Genomic DNA, 19,608 nt, shown 5'->3' on the forward strand with positions numbered 1-19,608 from the left:
CAGAGCAGCTTGGGGCATTCCCCTCCCAGCCGATCAGGGTGTGAGGACACCCTTTAGTGAGGGCTTAAGAGAGGTGGGGAATGACACTCTCAGGTCGTTCTGATTCTGTCCTTCACACACTGCAGACCGTGATCCGAACAGATTGTCAGCCAGAAACTGTAGTCTGTTTAGGCCCTATTCAGCCTTCTTTGCTGCCCTTGTTCATTCCAACTGAGCAAAATTGTGTGTATTCTCCAACCATCAAAAAGTCACTGCTCAATTAAGTTACCTTGCTTATTTGTGCAGAGGATTTTGTTCACCTTTAAATTGCCTGAGCACCGCAGGGTTTTTTTTTGTTAAGCTCCATGATATCCAAGCCCCTCTATACACCTAGAGATTTTTCCCACTAGGTGGTAAAATAAGCCATATTTTTACCATTGCCCTACTAAAATTGAGGATTGAACTCCTTTCTTTGAGCCTGTAGACATGCCCTAAATCTTTCCCATTCCATACATAACACATCTTTTACACTTGACAAAAAAAACAAAAAAAAAACAGTAACAGCAACAGCAACAAAGACTTTTCGTCAGTCGTCAGTACGACAGGGTACAATCATCATTAATTCCCAGGTCAAATGACTCCACAGTAGTGGGAAACATGCCGCCTGGGTGGACAGGCCATAATTTCCTTTGCACCATTTCAGACCGACGTGGAGGTTCCGCGAATACAGCAGTTTTTCAGCAGGGCAACGTCAGTCAGCTGTTGAGTTGAAAAAGAGTGATTGCAGTAAGATATGTCAATGTGCTGCTCATCACACATATGCATCTCCATCAGTGTGAGATGTAGTGCCACACAATCTGCTATATATAAAATGGGAGGTATTGCATTTTGAGGTTGTCTGCAGAAACTAGTATACATACTTCTTTTGTACATACAAGTGCATATGTTTCACACACAGAATTCTGGCATTCAAATGAAATATCATGGTGATTTCAGACACAAGCCTGTCTGTGGCACACCGGTTTGAGCATCGATGTCAGGAATAGAGTGTCTCTAGTCGCTGAAATAATCGAGCGGTTCAGAGGTCAGACCAGAAACTGCCATTGCCCCTCTTTGATCCCTGTACCCTTCCTTCTTGGGGGGTGGGGGTTCACTCATCCATATATTTGTTTGGGGACAGGGAACAGTTGGAGCGTTTAGCTTCTTGTCAACCCTGTGCCCTTGACTCTGTTCTGAACTGGCCCTGCCCAGCACATCATCGCCGCACCACTGCGTACCAAGACACCGAGATGACATGCAACATGTCCCCTGACTCCAGGAGAACTGGGGGGAGTCATCATTTATTCTTTCACTCGCCTGCCACTTCTTTTGTCTCCTGGCTTTTTAATTTCCCCGTCCCTTGTTTTGTGTCAGCTGATGATGCATAATATCCATGCCGTGTTTGAACATGTGGAGGTTGGATGCTCCATATGAGGTGAGGCACTTGACAGATAGAGATATGTCGCCGTTATTCCCCGGGGATCTGTGACAGGTTAATTCTTGGAGGGTTGTAAATACAAAGACAGATGAATTATGCATGGTGATATAAAAGAAAGTGATGGGCTTTGTGGTTCGACTAGACAGAGTCTTTCTGGACAGCTAAACATTAGAATGCGTGTTTACTCTAGGAGACGGAGCGACAATAACCATATGCACAAGTGTTTGATTCCTTTTTCAATTTTTTCCCCAAAGCAGACATAATACTTGAAGATCCAAATTGGGACAGTTTTTCACAGATTTTTGATGGATAATTGCTTTCTCGGCACAAATGACGATAATCACCAGTTTCCCCTTTGTTGCTGCATCATCAGGCTGTCTTTGACTAATAGAAATATTCAATATACATATCAATATTCTTTAACCATTCCTAGTTTTATAAGCAGTGTAAGACTGATCTGCTGCTTCACTGCTTCTGCCAGTTTCACTGACAAGCTTTGGATCCAAGCCGCCTGTCATTCGCAGACTGTCAAAACCTTGATGTGCTTTGATACTATGTTTGCCCACTGTGTTTAAATGGAAATCTGACAGATGTTTCCACTTAACACAGCTTGGGCCGAAGCACATTTAATTTACGCCATGCAGGAAGTAGATTAAGCTGAAATTTTCAGAGCACATTTTATCAGTATGACGTGGCCAAGAGATTGCGAACTGACACGTAATGATGTTTTCAATGTCCCAGGGTGAAGAAAGTCCTTTTTCGATTATAAAGCAGGTCCAGGTGCCACATAAATACTGTAAATTGATCAAAAAGACTCCACGGAGACACGCATGCAGCCTGTATTAAGAATCTCTACCTTTTGTTTAAAGAGCCACCAGGACATCGTTTAGGTTGTGATGTCTGTTGTGGCAAAAACACAGGCGGAGATGATGCGGAAACATGGTGGGCGGTGCCTGCTCAGTAGTGTGAGAGACGACCAATCAGAGCAGACTGTGCTTTCTCAGATAGGGATCAGATAGATGGGCAATAAAATGAGCATTCAGACAGAGGGTGAGTAGAAGTGTTGTGAGCGTGGACAGTATTGGAAAAAATGTTTCTGGAACATTAAAGGATGTAAACATTTTCTCATAGACACCCTACATAAAATGTTGCACCTAAAAAAAGACATATTATGGCAATATTAAGTTGTGTGGAAGGTTTTCTTGTCGTGCTAAGTATATCAAGCTGACAGTACAACAGAATACTCTGAGCACTGGCACCCAACCTCGACTGAAATACACAGCACTTAATGTCAGAAGACACTGTTACATTTTTCTGAGTTATAAACAAGCATACACATCACATAGGAAGGACTTTTGGAGAAATGCAACCCCACTGTCACATAAACTGGCAACCATGAATTACCAGAAACACGCTGAACGGAGTGAAACATTCTGTTTTATGTGTATTCACTTGATTGAGCACAAAGCACCACTTCAAACATTATAAAACTGTATTTTTTTTTAAACCGTCAGTGTGGACAAACATTCTTAAGATCGGCATGCTAACAGCAGAGCAATATAGCAGCTTCTTCTTTGTTGGTTAGTGGCAATTGGCGGACGCCTTTTAGCACCTTCTGGATCAGAAGGGGGTGTAAGTTCACAGCATTACCTCACACACAGGCCGTGGAATGACACTCCAACACCGCCACACAACCCGCGGCTAATCGTTGTAACACCTGATTTGGTCTGACTGAGGCCTAAAGGCCACTTATTTATAGTTTCTGTATGAGTGTGCGTGAACTTTGATAGGAGGCTGATGAACCAGGATCCGTCTGATTCAGATGATGGACTGATTGACTGATTGATCACATTTCACATTCACTTTGCTGCAGTTAATTAGAGCAGTATATAGCCTGAGAGTTGACAAGTTGGGAAAGGCAGAGATAAGCAGCCGAATCAGGAGCGATTTGGTGGTGATGTTTGAGAATGAAAAAAAAAATCACAGCGGCACTGCAGGTCATGTTTCACTGAATGCGTACGGTGTCGTAATGATGACCAGGACTTGTATTATCAGTGGCTCCCATCAGACTTCCTTTGGATGTAAAGTCGCGGATATGAAAATAAACGACGCACCTTGTGAATATTGTGATATTGTCAAATCCAGCTTCATATGCCACGAGAGCAGTAAGTTAGTTAGTTTTTAGTTTTTAGTACCTAAAAAGTAGGTATTTCAGAAATTAGCCCATTCTGTATATCAGATTATTGAATTATAACAAATGATGCATTACTATGTACATTGATTCCATGCCAGGGTTCATTTAAACCTCTTTATTGCTGGATGGTTTGTGCTTTTACCCCCGGGGGTTCGAACTGAAAGTGAATCAGCTGCATCCGTACCTCTCATCTCTTTTTAAATTCTACATTTAAGAACTTGACATAAGATGTTAAATATTATTTTTGTTCCCTCAAGGTTTGAATTTTGAAACAGGGTGACAAAGACTAATCTCATTAGCATTTGCTGCTCGAGGACCCAAATTGCAGGAGATAAGATGGTATTTCGGAGTGATTCAAAGGAAATCCTCTTACCTCACGGTGTGACTCAGCTTCCTTTCTCGTCGTCGTCGTCGTCCAGCCACACTGAACTCATTCGCTGTAGACTCACATGCCAACGCATTTTTGCCGCTTGCCTTGGCGAAGACACACTGCAGCACAAGCATGAATGTTTCATTCTGTGAATCACTGTTTGTCTCGCACCTCAGTACACAGGGAAACAATTAGTTATTTCAGTGCGTGGTGTGTCTGTCAATACTAGCCAGACAGTAGTTCTTCGAGAGCAATGGTAATTCGGAGCTTTGAGCGAAGCACTTTACCAGGGATGAGGCCGTTGCGGTGACCAAAGTGCGTCAGATGTTCTGAGACCGGCTTGCCCTCAGAGAGCTTCATGTTCCGTCTGTTTTGCCGTGCCCATGTCAGCTCTTCTGCCTTTTCAATAAAGAAATAAGAGGGTAAGGCATCGACTGTCCACACTGTAATTTTCGATATAAAAGGAATACCTTACACCATTAAATAGATTTTCTTTTTCTCTCTCCCAGCCTTCAGCCTTTCATGGTTGACAAGCTGAATGGGATTCTTGTTAAAGATACAGTAATTGAATTACTCAAAAGCAATTTGGCAGCCTGGCTGCCCAAAAAAAACCTCAACTTGGCTCACCCTCCTGCCAAAGGTTTTTTTTTTTTTTTTTTTTACTTCTTCACAGGGAAGTGCATGTGCTTGTGAAGGACTTCCCCTCCCCCAAGACACTGTCTATAATTTGGGCCAGACTGAGGAGTGTCGCGCAATCAAGCAGTGCTCCCGTGGGAGAGGAACACTTTGAAAGCTTCAACCTGAAAAGTCTCTGTTGGTGGCAATACAGCTGTGTTACACGGACAACGAAAATAAAGCAAATAACCTCCTCTTGAGTTTAATACTAGAGCTGGAATATAATACTGGAGGGTAACAAAGAATAAGGCACCGATGCAAAGCAGTAATAAGCAAATATGAAGTTTAATTAATATGACTGATTCCCAGTTTATTGTGTCAACTCTAAAACATCAACAACCCTGATTATCTTGAGACACACTGCCATCAGTTTCCACATTTAATCACCAACTGAAACGTTCAGAAAAAAAAAAGTTTGAGCATTTTATTTAATATGCTTGTTTATTTCCTTTCCATGTTCCGTCTAGTTTTGGATTAAGAGGAATCTGATGCATTCATACATTAAGTAAATGCATGTCTTCTAAATTATACTGCCTGAGGAAAGTTAGTTTTTGGCACCAATTCCAAAATTTTGTTGTAAAAAGAAATCAAATTAATCTAATAAACCCACTAATGTAATTATCTGACACTTGGTATGTAATGGCAGAATAGCGGTGTGGCTGGATGGATTATTCACGATACTTTCCCTCTGGCGGCAGGGGTTTGCATCAAGATCAATAGTGAAGAAGTTTTATTACATAAGCAACGTAAGTCACGTTCTTCTGTCACTTACGTCACTTAAGTTACAGGACTGAACGTAGTTATTTTGGCCCAAAGTTTGATATTTTCCTGAACCTAACAAAGCAATTTGGTGTCTTCGGCTGCCGTATTTTGTCAAATTTGGAGTGAGAACGTGTTGATCCATTCAGTGTTTCTGTTTTTTTAGTGGCCAGACATCGTTTTTACAAACCAGTTCTTCAAAGCCCCGAACCATCAGAGTTTAAACGTCGCGACTCGACAAATGCAGCGAATTCATGTCTGAGCAGGGAGGCAGCAGCTAGTGCGGACGTGTCTGGAAAAAAATGTCCTCAGAGGCGTGTCGATGAATATTGATGTGTGCGAAACAAATGACGTCAGTGCACATACTGGGAACACATTCATCACCGTATAACTTTCTTTTATCCCAATGGTTTCAGTTTCTGATAGCAAGTGCTGTAGCTCATGGTAATTCATCTTAGGTAGGTGTAGTTTTATTTATCTTTTGCCAGGCTAGGCTACAGACATGCTGGCCGCACCTCTGTACTGGACGCAAGATCGATCATGCTCTCCTCGTCTTGCTCTTGGGAAAAAAAACAAAAAAAACAACAACAAATAAACTTCTTCCCCAAAATGTTCAACTGTGCCTCAAAGGCGTTAATATGTGCAGCACATCAGCATTGCATCGTGTTACCTCCAAAATTCCCCTAGAAGTCAAAACGCTGGCTGTGTTTTTTTGAAAAGGTCAAGCATTACAGGGCAGAATTTTGTGGGTTTTCTTGTATTCATCGCTTTTTTTGCGGGGGGAGGGGGAATCATGAACTGAGCGGAAGGGGAAATACTTGAAAAGGAGAAATAATGGCGAGATGACAGGCAACTGTTGCGACCCACCTCCCCTTAGGAAACCCAGCCATCATGTTGTCAGGCCATATCGATCTCTGAGAAGGAGTGAAAAAGACTGTGTCGTAGAGAGAGAGGGGGAGAGAGGGAGATAGAGAGAAAGAGAGGGGAAGGGATGAAAGTACAGAGGGGAATAATGTTCGTTTCCAAAAGTGGCTGGTGTGATTTTTATCGTGCTCCGTGAAAGGGTGACATTTCAGTAATGCTTTATTCCTCACTTTGGCATTTCAAATTAATAAAAGCCTCTAATAACCATGCAGATTGAAAAGATGGAGGATGAGTTGACACACAATGAGCTAACACACTGAACAATGCAGCAATTTTCGCTCTCGTTCTCCCCCTCGCTCTCTCAATTTCATCCCAGTTTCTATCAATTTCTCTGTGATGACCCCTGCATCTCATTGTGAGAGGCTGAGAACTGAGTCCGTGTCCTCTGAGTTTCCTCTGAATGAGAGAGCCCTCAGAATCCCTCGGTGCCAGACTTTTCATGTGTCTTAAAGCTGCTTATATGGAGCTCGCAAGAGTCCAAATCAATAATGCAATGACTTTAGAATAGTTTATTGGTGTGTCATTAGGACGGAGGCATTCTGGGGTAAATAATAGAGTACACTTTCATTTTCGTTTTTTCGCTTGTTTCAAACCACACGGCCTAATAGGAATGAAAATGGGGTTTGTTGAGGCTGGGCTGCAAAGTAAATTGTTGTGATGGATGGCAATTGAGATTTTGAAGACACAGAAGTCTGGTAGACCTTGCAAAAGTCATTTATACCATAAGAAACCCAGCTGAAATCAGTTCAGATCAATTGCACTGTCACTTGTGGAGGCAACAGTAAGTTAATTTGATGCTTCATCCAAAAAATAAACCTGGTGATGATTTCAAGCCGATCGCTAGAGTAAATCTAGGCAATGTTGAAACTTTACATTTCTTTATGTTACGTTTCGTTAGGTTCAGTTTTCCATATTGTGACAGTGCTGTGCGTATGTTTTGGTCAGGTTTAGGTACAAAAATGGTTTGGTTAGGGTTAGGAAAAGATCGTGTTGTAGCTTAAAACACCTGTCTTGGTCACCTGAAACACAGGTGGAGATGTCCTGAGGTGTCGTTAAAAAAACCCTCTGCTCAGCTGCCACAAGTACAGCTGGACATTTTCCGACTTTCCCCCCCAATAATATCCAGTGATTTCACACTCATGTTAAATGGTGATTTTTTAAATAACTAAAGACCTTAGTCTGCAGATAATGCATATAAAACCTGTAAACAATGGCTCAGATATGTTCCCCTCCAAAACACTGGCTGTTACCCCCCCAGAGGCTAAATCATCATCAGACAGCGGCTGATTGTATCTGAGACTGTACACAAGCCAACAGTTTATCTTGATTATCTGAACCACTTACCAAATATGACAGTCGAAAATGAAATCAGATCGTCCAGCTGTGGTCTGTGTTTAAAATTGGACAGTTTGTGGGTGATTATTTAACCGCCCTCAATTTTCTCCTCCAAATAGATTTGGCTAAACTGCAGGTTTGATCAAAACCTCCAGTAAAACATCATCTGACTTTCCTTAAGTTGTGTTGTTGCATAATCAGTGCATTCGCAAGTGTCAACAATTACCTTGGTTACCAATGAAGATGATGACTACTATAGAGCTACTATCAAACTAAGGCAAAAAATGGACGTGAATTATTCTTTAAACCTAAGACTCCACCCACCTTTACATATATTGTTTGAGTTCAAGCTACAGTATGAAACATACAGTATTATTAACAATAAAAAGTCTGTAACTTGTGTTAACTAGTTTGTGCTGTGCCCTCAGTAACTTCCTTGTTACCAAGCCAATGTGGCTGTGAGAGAAGTCTCTCCCACTGGAACTGAGGTGTTGCTGGATTAATCAGCCCATTATCCTGCTTGGCCTTACACCTCCTAACCTGCCGCATGACACCTGCAGACCTGTCGCTGGCCCAAACCCCCTCTATCACACCTCCGGATGCCCATCCTCATTCACGGGGCGCACCGGAGGTGGAAAATTTGACAAATGACAGCTTGGTGATATGACTCGACGGTGATTCAGAGTTCAGGGAGTCGATCCAGGACAACAAAAACTGTCATGTTTTGAGCTGAAGCACCACTCGACTAAATCATGAAATGCCCATCAGACACCACGAAAAAAATTATGTCTCAACTTCCAATTAGTGCAAAAAAAAAAGGAAGATCTCCTTGCCGTGCACTAGAACGGTACATCGATTCTGGTTGGTTCTGGTTTGGTGACACTCAGAGGACGAGCCAAGAAGGATGATATCAAGATATATCTAGGTTCGCTTTTTAGAAGAGGGAACGCTTGAGCGTCGAGTGAACACAGAGACTGGGTGTTGATTTCGGGGCTCGGTATAAGCTCTGACGGAAGAGACAGCTGAGATGAGCCATGGTGAGATATTGGGAGAGTCAGAGCTTTGGCAGAAACTCAATAGAGCTTTAATGACCTGCAGTCAGGGCCAGCAGTGGCTCACAACAGAGCCAGGCTTTTCATTCTTCTGACCTTCAGAGGAATGAAGGACAGTGGGATCGCTCATCTGACCTGTGAGTGCTCCATCATATCATATCTGAGGTCGGAGGGTTGTGAACGTGGGAGACCTGACATCAGATAATTGCTGTTCAATATCTTGCATTTAAAAGAAACACCATTTCAAGTGGTGGTTTGAGAGACCTAAATAGTCAGGACATGTGAAGGACTGCCTCAAAAGAAATCCTGACATTTGAGTGTGTGAAGAGGTTTCACACATTTTAACCTATTTACAACAAATCACATACTCTTTACATCACGGCTAATGATTCTGCACCACTTGCTGCTGTTTTTATATGTTTGAATGTATGTTTTAATCAATTCAATGCAAGCACTGCCTCACATTACTTTCTGTATAGTATGAAAATGAACTGCACAATCCTATTACAAAACTGTGCCTGAAAACTTCTGTAATTTTATCATATAATATGTAATATTGTTACAAATTACTGAAAACAATATATTCACTGAGTAAAACAAAAAAAAAATCAAATTGTGCACGATTTGCTTTGACACTTCCAAAGGGTTTTTCAGCAGACAACTTCTCTTACAGCCACCCGAACACTCCCACAAGTCAGACGACCACTCTGCATGCACATGGATGTGAGATCAAATACACAGATTAGTGAAAAACAAAGTGAGCTTTAAGCGAGCACAGGCTGACATTCGCAGAGATTGTTGAAGTTACCAAGTCTAAATATCACGTTTTTAGTGAGACTCCTCCACAGAAGTTAAATGGGAAGGGCCGGTGTATCGCCTGTTTATTATTGTAACAGTAATAGGATGCATACAACTTTGTCAAAAATCATTTTTATAACTGAACTCAGAGCATATTCTTCAAAACAAGAGGCCTTTTAATCCATTTAATACTGCATAGTCATAAAGTCTGGGCACTTGGGGACTTTATTATTTCAATTGGAGACTTATTCAAAAAAAGATGTTCAAATGTTGTGGTCCAAAAGTCAATCTGTCCTGACATTTGTCCTAACCACGAGAGGATCTGCTTGACCCATACTAGTCTACTAAAGTGCCTTTGCAGAGATTCATTTTGTAGATCAGCTCCCCCTGTTTGTTGATGACTTACTGTGTGGTACATTTGAATTATGCGTATTTTGACTTTAGATGGCAAATATAATATGTATATGTATAAAGCTGTAATGCTATATGACAGTTCAGATGAAGTGGCATGAAATCATTTCCAAGTCTGCCAATCGATTTTCATATTGTACAGAATAGAATGGCTTGTTTGAAAAGGTAAAAAAGAAAAAAGAAAAAAGAAACATATGCATCAGGTGGCCCAGCGAACAGCACTTCGGAGGGTGCAGAGGTGACGGCTGTAGCCTGCTATCGGCGCAGACGTCTGATCAAAACAAAAACACAAACTTCTCCCGGCGCTTGTGTTTTCGATTTGCCACATGCCAAGAACTCCGCCCTTTGGAACGCTGCCCTCGCCAAAGCAGTCCCTTTGAGGACTGCAGCACAGCCAGTCTGGCCTTTTGAAGTGCGCTGCCTGGCAAATCAGCCACGCCGCGATCCAGGGCCACAGCCGTGATTGCGATTCACAGGGCGTCGGCAGATGAGGGGGGAAACGCACTCCACATTAATTAACACCTGGCCTCATTATCTGTCCCGTGTGGCAGTAGAGTCCCACCGGGGTAAATTTGACACCGCCTTATTATCATGGGGGATGGTGCGGAGGGATTTCATGTGTGTGTATATCGTGTTTGTTTTGTAGGAATCGGAATGACAGTCATTTGTACGTCTGTATTTGTGTGTATGTTTATCTGTATGTGAGCGTACCTGTTTATTTTCTCTGTCAATTAGTGTGTGTGCGTGTGGCTGCTCGCTTCTCCCTGTGCGAGGCTGGCTGTGTGTGGGATTAGATTCCCTCTGATGTCAGGATTCAATAAAACGCTTTAACATTGCTATAATGAGAGGATGTTTAATTCTCTTTGCCAGATCCCTCTCCCTCTCTCTCCGCTGCGCTCTGTATTTCCAAAGCAGGCACGGGATGAAAACGCCGCCTGCCTGTGTGGTAAAAATTGATATCTCTCTTGTCGAGATACTTTAGACGGAATGTGTAATGCGGGCAGATGTGTAAAATAAACACATCAGACGAATTTACAGGCTTTACTCTTGATAGCGAGGAGACCGAGCATGACACTAACAATGCCAGGGCTGGAGGTTTGTCTCTCATCTTTGTTTTCATCATTCAGAAAAGGAACTGTGAATAAACATGGCCTCACCCATAGGACAAGATGTTGTCTCAAGTTACTTTGAGCATTTTTGTCCAACATAATTGCGCATTTCTCACTGCATCACACTAACAGCTTTGTGTGTGTGGAAGTTTAGTACCCCCTACGCACCCCACATTTATGGAAATGGTCTTTTCTTCTGCTCCCTCAACATTAAAGCAATAGTTCAACACTTTGGGTAATACGCTAATTTGCTTTCGTTCCGAGAGTTAGACAGGAAGATCAATATCAATCTCATGTCTGTGCATCAAGATGGGAGCTAGAGTCAGGAGGCAATTAGCTCGGCTTGGTTTAAGGACCGAGAAGTAGAGGGAAACTTTTAGTTACCAAAAAAAAAAAAAACTCACTAATTAGCACATTGTATCTCCACTGTTTAATCTACACATGAAAAGTAGTTAAGAAAGAACCACTGTTTACTTCGTTGGTGCCTGATTAAACAAATGAGTTACGGCACTTTAATTAGTGAGCTTTGGAGCTGCTGGGTTGGGCCTGCGTTTGAAAGTTGAGAGAGCAACGCTATAGCGGCTTTCCTCTGCTCTCAGGCTTTGTGCTTACGCAAAGCTGACATGATAATCACCTCCAAGCTTTTGCTTCATACTTGATGCACGGACGTGATACGCGTATCAGATTTATCTGTAATTGTCTTTTGCTCACATGTGGAAACTGAACACATTCAATTTTCTTTTTTTTCTAAAAAAAACCCCAAACATTTCTGTATGAGGAAAAAAAAGTCATGTGAACTGGAGTGATTAGTGTTTCACCTATGAGCAGAAAAAAGAACTGTCCACGTAAGACATAAACATGTTTCACATGTAAATCATGGAAGTTCATATGAGAGATTGGCTTTTGCATGATTTAGAATTCCCACATGTGGAAACAAATTTAAAGCTAGGAGTGGTCAGCAAAAAGGTTGGCAGTTAGCGATTCAGCAAAACCCTTATAGGTTCACTTTTGTACGTGTTTTTGTACCACATCATTTCTACAATACACGTCATAACACTGTATGCTCCCGTTACATGTTTTTGACCTCACTTTAGTATTGGGAGGCGAAGGGGATTGCGGTGGAGTTACAGGTGAGAAGGCTGCCAAGCCAGCGACAGCAGTTCAAGAGTGCACTCCAATATGACGACCTCTTAAATAGTTTACAGAATTGTGTCTCGGCATTAAAGGATAAGTTCGTCCTAAAAAGGAAAATTTTGTCATTATCTTTTCATCCCCATATGGGAGGAAAATCGGGTGAACATCCGAAGTCCAGAAATGAAACAAAAAGACACCGTTTGCTCTACACTTTTAGTTTGGCATCTACAGCGAAGACTTTGCTTTTGAATATTTGAATTTCTCTTTCTTTCCATTAACATAGAAGGGATTAGTCATGTAAAGTACTATTAAATGTATTATGAAAGCACAGCTTGAGTAGAAAATACAATTTATGAGTGGCTACTTAGCTATATATACCTTGTCCGTGTGAATATGGTGAGGTCGGTTCAAAGTGTGGCACTAATCAAAATGTAATGAGTCACAATTTGATTAAGCCTGACTTTGATTAGTTGTAATTGCTGCAAGTCATTAACAAACTGTGTTTAATAATTATCATGATTAAACCCTTTCACCGTACCTCCGTGCAATTTATGTGCTGAATGATTTTTTTTATATGTTTCATCAGAACTGTTTGGTAACTGATAGCAAAATATTTATTTTATTTCTATCCTAAAAAAATTGCATCAACCAAAGTTAATTAAGATTCTATGAGGTCAAACTGTCTCCGAATGATTCCCAGAGAAACAAAAGAGGAGAGCACATATCACACTTTAAGCTAAAATGTCACAATGGTGAAAATAACAAGCTCGCCCTGCAGGGAGACGGCTCAAGTAGAAAACTGTGTTGAGTTCAATCTCTGATCTGAGCTTCAAGTCCAGAGATCTGTCAAGTAAACTGATTGGTTGGATTGCCTGCACCCATCCTTCACCAGGAGCTGTCATTGGCCAGAGGATTTATCTGCCGAGCTACATCTCGTGTCAAAAGGCACATCAATAGTTTGCGCTTTGTCAGTCTCACAGGCCATATGTCACTCATTTAAACATCTGCCTCACAACATATCATCACAAGCCCGAGAGTGTGTGTGTGTGTGTGTGTGTGTGTGTGTGTGTGTGTGTGTGTGTGTGTGTGTGTGTGTGTGTGTGTGTGTGTTGAAGCTTTTCATGGTTTTTTGCATGATGAGAAGACATCAGTTGTTTAAATTTTCTTCTGTCAATACTAAGATTTTATTGAAATATTGACTGCACCGTGTTGTTTTTCCCCACAGTCTGCTGCTTCCCTTAATAGAAACCTCAGACCATCGAACACGACCATGAAATTTCCTCTCGATATCCACTGAGCCCTTCACGACAATCTGAAGACCTAATTGCTTTATAATCCAGTGAATGACATTTGGATTCACATTCCCAGCTCCACTCGCTGTCTCTCCCCCTTCCCTGTTCTCTTGTTCTCCTACGGTGTGACACCCTGATATTGGATTGACCTTATAGGCTGCAAGAGATCGGGACATCATTAGCTGCGACCAGCCGCAGACTTGCTGCTAAGGCCCCCTGCATTAAGCCGCTGCCCCCGGACGGATCATATAGCATTGATAGAAACCAGCTGGGCTCAGTTACACAGCAGCCTCGGTGGCAATGGAGATGTCAGCAGTAGCAATAAGAGACAGGCCATTAGAAGCCCTCGCAGCGTTACATGTAATGGCAATAGGTGTGGGATCAGGAAGACAGTCCGACTGCTGTGACATGAGCTACTGGGGATCCTTTAAACTTACAGACAAAGAATACAATGGAACGAAATGTAGCTTTTCATAACATATTTTATTGTAGACAGTTCTGGGGAGTAACTAGTGCATGTAACTGGATGCAATCAAATTACAGTTGCTCATCAACATGTTGGTTTGTTTGCAACACCATCAAGGTTAGGATGGCTTAAAAGGGCTGCATAACCTATAAACTAGCTCCATTAATTGGACAGTATGCACTAAAGTTTTGTTCTTAAGTGGTTCTCTTGTTTGAATTCACCACAGTTTGATTTGATTGGTTGAACTGATGGATAATAATTTGTGTTCAAGATGAAATCTAGGTCTTTATTTTGTTGGTGCCCGTCGAGTAGACTACATGTTTAACAAAGGTTTGTTAGAGAAGTACTCAAATGCAATAGCTAGTATTGGTGGTGAATAAGATGCTGTGAGAGAGGTTTCTAAAATAGACATCATTTTTAGTCTCAGGGTGGGTGGGACTGTAGTCATGAGGTGTCTCTCCACTATGTTGCTCTAATGCATAAAAGTGTTGAGTGTCCATTTAATACATAATGTATTCTATATGATTAATAGGTGTATATGAGATAAAACAATGCAACTAAAAGAAGTATCATGGCACATTTCCCATATTGTGATTACATATAATATGTGTAGAATTCAATTCTTCAGTAAGTCTATGGAAGGTGTTATTGTTAACATTAAGCCACTAAATGTGCCATTCCATTGATCGCTCCTCCACTGCATTCATGTTGCAACACTGCTGTTGTTCTCAAGTGGTTGCCTGTTTGTTACAATCCCGGATGTCACCGACGCTAGCTGGCTAATGTGAACGCCGCCAACGCGAGTTTACGTAAACGCCGTGAAACGCAAACTAACATTAATGTCGCTCACGCTAGCTGTCTAACTCTAAGCAGTACGGTACGCTGAGTGCATTCTGTAGAATTCAATTTTTTTTTACCTTTCCATCAACTGGCAGCTTGCATGCTAACACTCTTGGTGCAGATGAAACGAGAATACCACGTGATTCCCAAATCTTGTGATAAGCTGGAACCAGCTGTCAGAATTCTTACACAGACATTAATCTGAACAATCATTTTGGACCTGACACACATTTTTAAATCACTGATTCACAATCATAATAATGTAAGACATTCAACATAAGGAAAAGAGATACTGTAGATGTTTCTACTTAAAATGTTATCAATATGACCTTTAATAATGTTTTTGTTTTGGTTCGAATTGACACTAACCTTTAACTACATTAATAATCCATGGCTTAAGTTATGCATTTATTGCAGCTTTTCTTTTATAGGGACAGGTCACATTTTTTTCAGCTGGTCGATATCTCATTTTGGTACTAAACTCTTGTTTCTCTCTGATTCTCTGCTGACTGTTTCCCTCTCCCACAGCCATGATCACAGGTAAAGAATCAAGCTGAGAGGGCTTATTGTTTTTCAATAGCTGCCCCCCGGCATAGTACTGAAGCCCTGGGTCTTAAATGACCACAGAAGGTATTGATCTTCATAATGCACTGTTTTTGTTGTTAAATAACCACCTCAGGAAATCCGATTAAAGGTCCCGACCTTTTTCTAAGTCCTTATCGTTCCGCCATCACCGGGCTGCGTGGAACCATTCCGGTGTGGGGGGGATTACTGGGAGACAGTAAATACTATACGTGTCACTTAATGCTAGATGGGAAAAGTGCCTCCGCATTATTGAGTGTTATTAATGATGGAAGGGGCTTTCATGAAAGGGTTTGTCCCCAGCTAGCTTCCGTACGTGAAAACTGGCTCCTTGGTTAGAATGATCACTTCCCTGAAGGCCCGAAGTCGAGAAAATGATTATGGATTGAATTTATGGCCGCTTTCCACCGGTCTCCAAACACTTCTTCTGCTGGCGCGATGAAGCAAATTTCTCTCTCTTTAAAGCTCCTATTTACTCCGTTTCTCACGGTTCAGCCGGGGAAATTGTTTTTCTCATTAGCCACGGACGCTGCAGTCTGAGTTCTTCATATCGTCGGTGAAAAAAGGCTCCCATTTTGTGAAGACGCGGAGGCAGATGCCCCCCGTGACGGCAAGCGAAACAAATATAAGTGAAAATTCATGCTCCTGAATGTCAACGGGAAAATCGCTCTCTCTTTACACTGTGTATGTCTCTCTCCCTGCCTCTCATCTCCATCTACGGTCAAGGTCTGAGCTCAGAGCGAGCCTCGAAGGCTGCTCAAGCACAAGTAGGGACTATAATGATCCTCAGCACACATCACTGGCCAGCAGTTGACACTAGAACAATTTATTGTCGCCATGGCCGAACTCGGGCAGCAGACGTCCTCCCTATTACGCCTCAACTCTCCCTTTCAGGTCTCCCCCTCCCTGTGCTTCTGTTTTCAAGCTACAGCGTGGCCTTTCAAGCTTCGATGTTGGCTCCGAGTTTGTGCGTGGGCGTGCATGGGCTTGAGAGGAGAATACTTTTAGCAACTGAGATCTTCCTTAAAAAGAAAACAAACAAAAAAAAAAAACACACACACACACACTGCAAAAAAGGTCCACTCTTACAATATCTCCCTGCCTCCCACTCTCTCTTCTTCACTTCCCTCTCTGTCTTAGCAGCATAACCCTTATTACCCTCCTAATTGGATCACGCAACGCTCTTCTCAGTCAGCCGAGCAGGCCTAGTGACCCACAATCCCTCAGTCTCGTTCCAACCTCGCCGTGTAGTTATCGCCCCTAGCTGACGAGCAGGCCGCTGATAGCGTATCGCAGTCCCACAGGAAATAAAATGGACTGAGAAGATCGGTATCTTAAAAAAAAAAAAAAAAGAACAGGCCAGTCACACATACTGTCTTTCCTGTGAAGAAGATAAAGTGTCAAATGATGTTTTTCCTTTCATGAGAGGGAATTCTGGGGCCCTTGCTCTCAAAGACAAAATAAGGCAGCCATTGGTCTTTTCAAATAAAATATAATGGCGTCTGCTTATCAGTATTCCTGCCAGTGATCTTCACTCCACAAAGTGCCAGTCTGTGTCGAACGCACTGCAATGCCGGAGAGATAAGCGTGTAATGTTGCAGATAGCACCGTTCTCACCTTTAGATAATTTTGCGTGTAGAGTGTCGGATGATTGCTGATTATCGAACCGCTTTACAGTTGATCTGAATCTCATCTGCACTTAACCTCATTGTTCCTGGAGCAGAGGTGAGCGGAATGTCAATAGGAGTGATTCTTGTGCTCGCTCGCTCTCTCTCTCTCTCTGGCTCAGTTTCACCTCTCTCTTTCTCTCTCTCTCTCTCTTTGCTATTTACTCTCTCTCACACACACACACACACACACACACACGGACGCAATACCGCATGCGCACACACGAGCACAAACACATTCAGAGCTCTCTATCCCTCTTGCAAACAAACACAAACACATCAAGAAGCGCCTCTTTCTCCCCGCCAACACGCTCGCGCAAACATCCAGACTCCGGCGGATGTCTATGGTACAGAGCAGACACAGGCCCATGAAAAATGCATGTCCCCTTTGCGTGTTTCATAAGAAACACTCATCGGGATTCCATCCCCATCTCGGCTGAAAAACCACACAGGAATATCAATTACGCTGGCAATTTGGGTGGCAGTGTAGGCAGGAATGCGGCTGAAGGGGAATATGGGATCCAGAGTGTCATCCTAATGAGAGGGTCAGTGTCTCTCTGGAGCTCGGGGGGGCCAACATTACTTGCGCAGATTATAAAATACACGTTGGCCTGAATGTGATAGAAATGCTCCTGAGTGCACGGGAGCGGAATCACGATAGGACGGGCGAATCAACATGGCGCAGGAGAAATAAATAACCTTTCGAGGCAAAGTAGACCAACAGCGGACCTGGGAGATGCTTTAGCGAGGCCGCTCTATGACTAACAAGTGTTCTAGGGTTCCACTTCTCCCCTGAATATTTTATTCAGAACTAAATATTAAAACACCGCCTTTTTGACATTTCAATTGCTCTATTTCCCTTACTAAAAATTACAGCCTGTAGCTCATACCTACTTTTTTCGCCACTGGTTTTGTTGTACAAAACTCTTTCCGCACAGAGGTAAACAGGCGCGTTAAGGTTTTGAGATATTTTCAGCCTTGGCTTTCATTGTTAAATTGTTTTAAACCATCAATTCTGATCAAATTTTCATCGGGTAGTTTTGCCGTAGAGTTACCGGCTCCTCAGCCAGCAGGGAGAGCCAATACAATCCAAAAAAGAAGCCAAAAGGAAACAGGAAGCAGACTAACACAAAAAAAAGCAATTCAATTCTGCCCTAAATGTCAGTAAATTGTGAGAAACGTATTTTTATGATCTTACTCTCAGGTGTTGTTACCGTAGGTGTTTTTCACATTTGTTTAACTCTCAGTGAGTCTACAAGTTGCATGTAGTCTTGTGACACTGAGGAAAAGGACATTGTTGGCTATTGAGGAACATACAACAAATGCATTGCAACATTGTGAAGACATGACTCCTTTTGAACGATGTGCTACTGGGTGCATATTTTTCTACATTGCTAAATTTATCCTTGGGGCAAACGTCCCCAAATTAACGTTGAAATAAGGCAACTTACTTACATTTTGCAGATTGTACCTATAGAATACCTGCACAATACACACTGTTATACTCTGATTGCCATGTTCACTTACACATGTGTATCTATTGTTTGATTATTATTTTTTTTTTATAGGAGAATCCTTATATGTGCAACAACGAATGTGATGCCAACACTGAGGAGCTGGCTCATCCTCCAGAGCTGATGTTTGACTTCGAAGGTCGCAACCCCACAACCTTTTGGCAGTCCACCTCATGGAAGAAATACCCGAAGCCCCTCCAGGTGAACATCACGTTGTCATGGAACAAAACCATCGAGCTGACCGACGACATCATTCTGACTTTTGAGTCAGGCCGACCGGAGCAGATGGTCCTGGAAAAATCACTCGACTACGGCCGGACCTGGACCCCGTACCAGTTCTACGCCACCGACTGCCTGGACGCCTTCACCATGGAACCCAAGACAGTCATGGACCTCACCCAGCGCACGCTGCTGGATATCATCTGCACCGAGGACTACTCCCGAGGCTACGTGTGGAAGAACGACAAGACGGTGCGCTTTGAGATAAAGGACCGCTTTGCCCTGTTTGCCGGGCCTCGACTACACAACATGGCCTCGCTGTACGGCCAGCTGGATACCACCAAGAACCTGAGGGACTTCTTCACCATCACCGATCTGAGGATTAAGCTGCTGAAGCCAGCCACTGGAGCCACCATGGTGGATGAAAATAACCTGTCCAGATACTTCTACGCCATCTCTGATATCAAGGTGCAGGGCAGGTAAGACCCTTTCATATTTCTGGTTTTTGACTTTCATTTAGCTATCTTTCAAAGCCCCTTCCATTGGTAGATCGATCATTTGCTAAGTGAAAAAGTAGCATGTCGTTGGTTTCAAGTTTATAACCTTGAGTGTTCTGGGAAACAGAAGTTATGTTTCCATTTAGTGCCTCCCACCAGAGAATCTTTAAGGTCTAATCAATCAGTTCAAATCATTCCTCATAGTAAATGTACAGAGTTAATTTGTCAGTACATTAAATTGTAAAAGGTTTACGTGCTCGTTTGTTTGATAGTGTTTCTTCTTAACTGCCTTTGCAAATTACCACCATCGACTT

General features: G+C 42.4%; 1 protein-coding gene across 3 annotated transcripts in view; it reads left to right on the plus strand.

Moving 5' to 3' along the window:
* LOC119010536 (netrin-G1-like) overlaps nucleotides 1-19,608 on the plus strand; it is a 73,485-nt gene that overhangs the window by 15,509 nt on the left and 38,368 nt on the right. For all 3 annotated transcript variants that reach the window (XM_037082728.1, XM_037082729.1, XM_037082727.1), the window contains one exon: nucleotides 18,633-19,276. In XM_037082728.1, the coding sequence (XP_036938623.1) occupies nucleotides 18,633-19,276 (644 nt within the window). The remainder of the gene's footprint in view (nucleotides 1-18,632; nucleotides 19,277-19,608) is intronic.

Source organism: Acanthopagrus latus, chromosome 21 (assembly GCF_904848185.1).
Source record: "Acanthopagrus latus isolate v.2019 chromosome 21, fAcaLat1.1, whole genome shotgun sequence".
NCBI classification, from domain to species: domain Eukaryota; kingdom Metazoa; phylum Chordata; class Actinopteri; order Spariformes; family Sparidae; genus Acanthopagrus; species Acanthopagrus latus.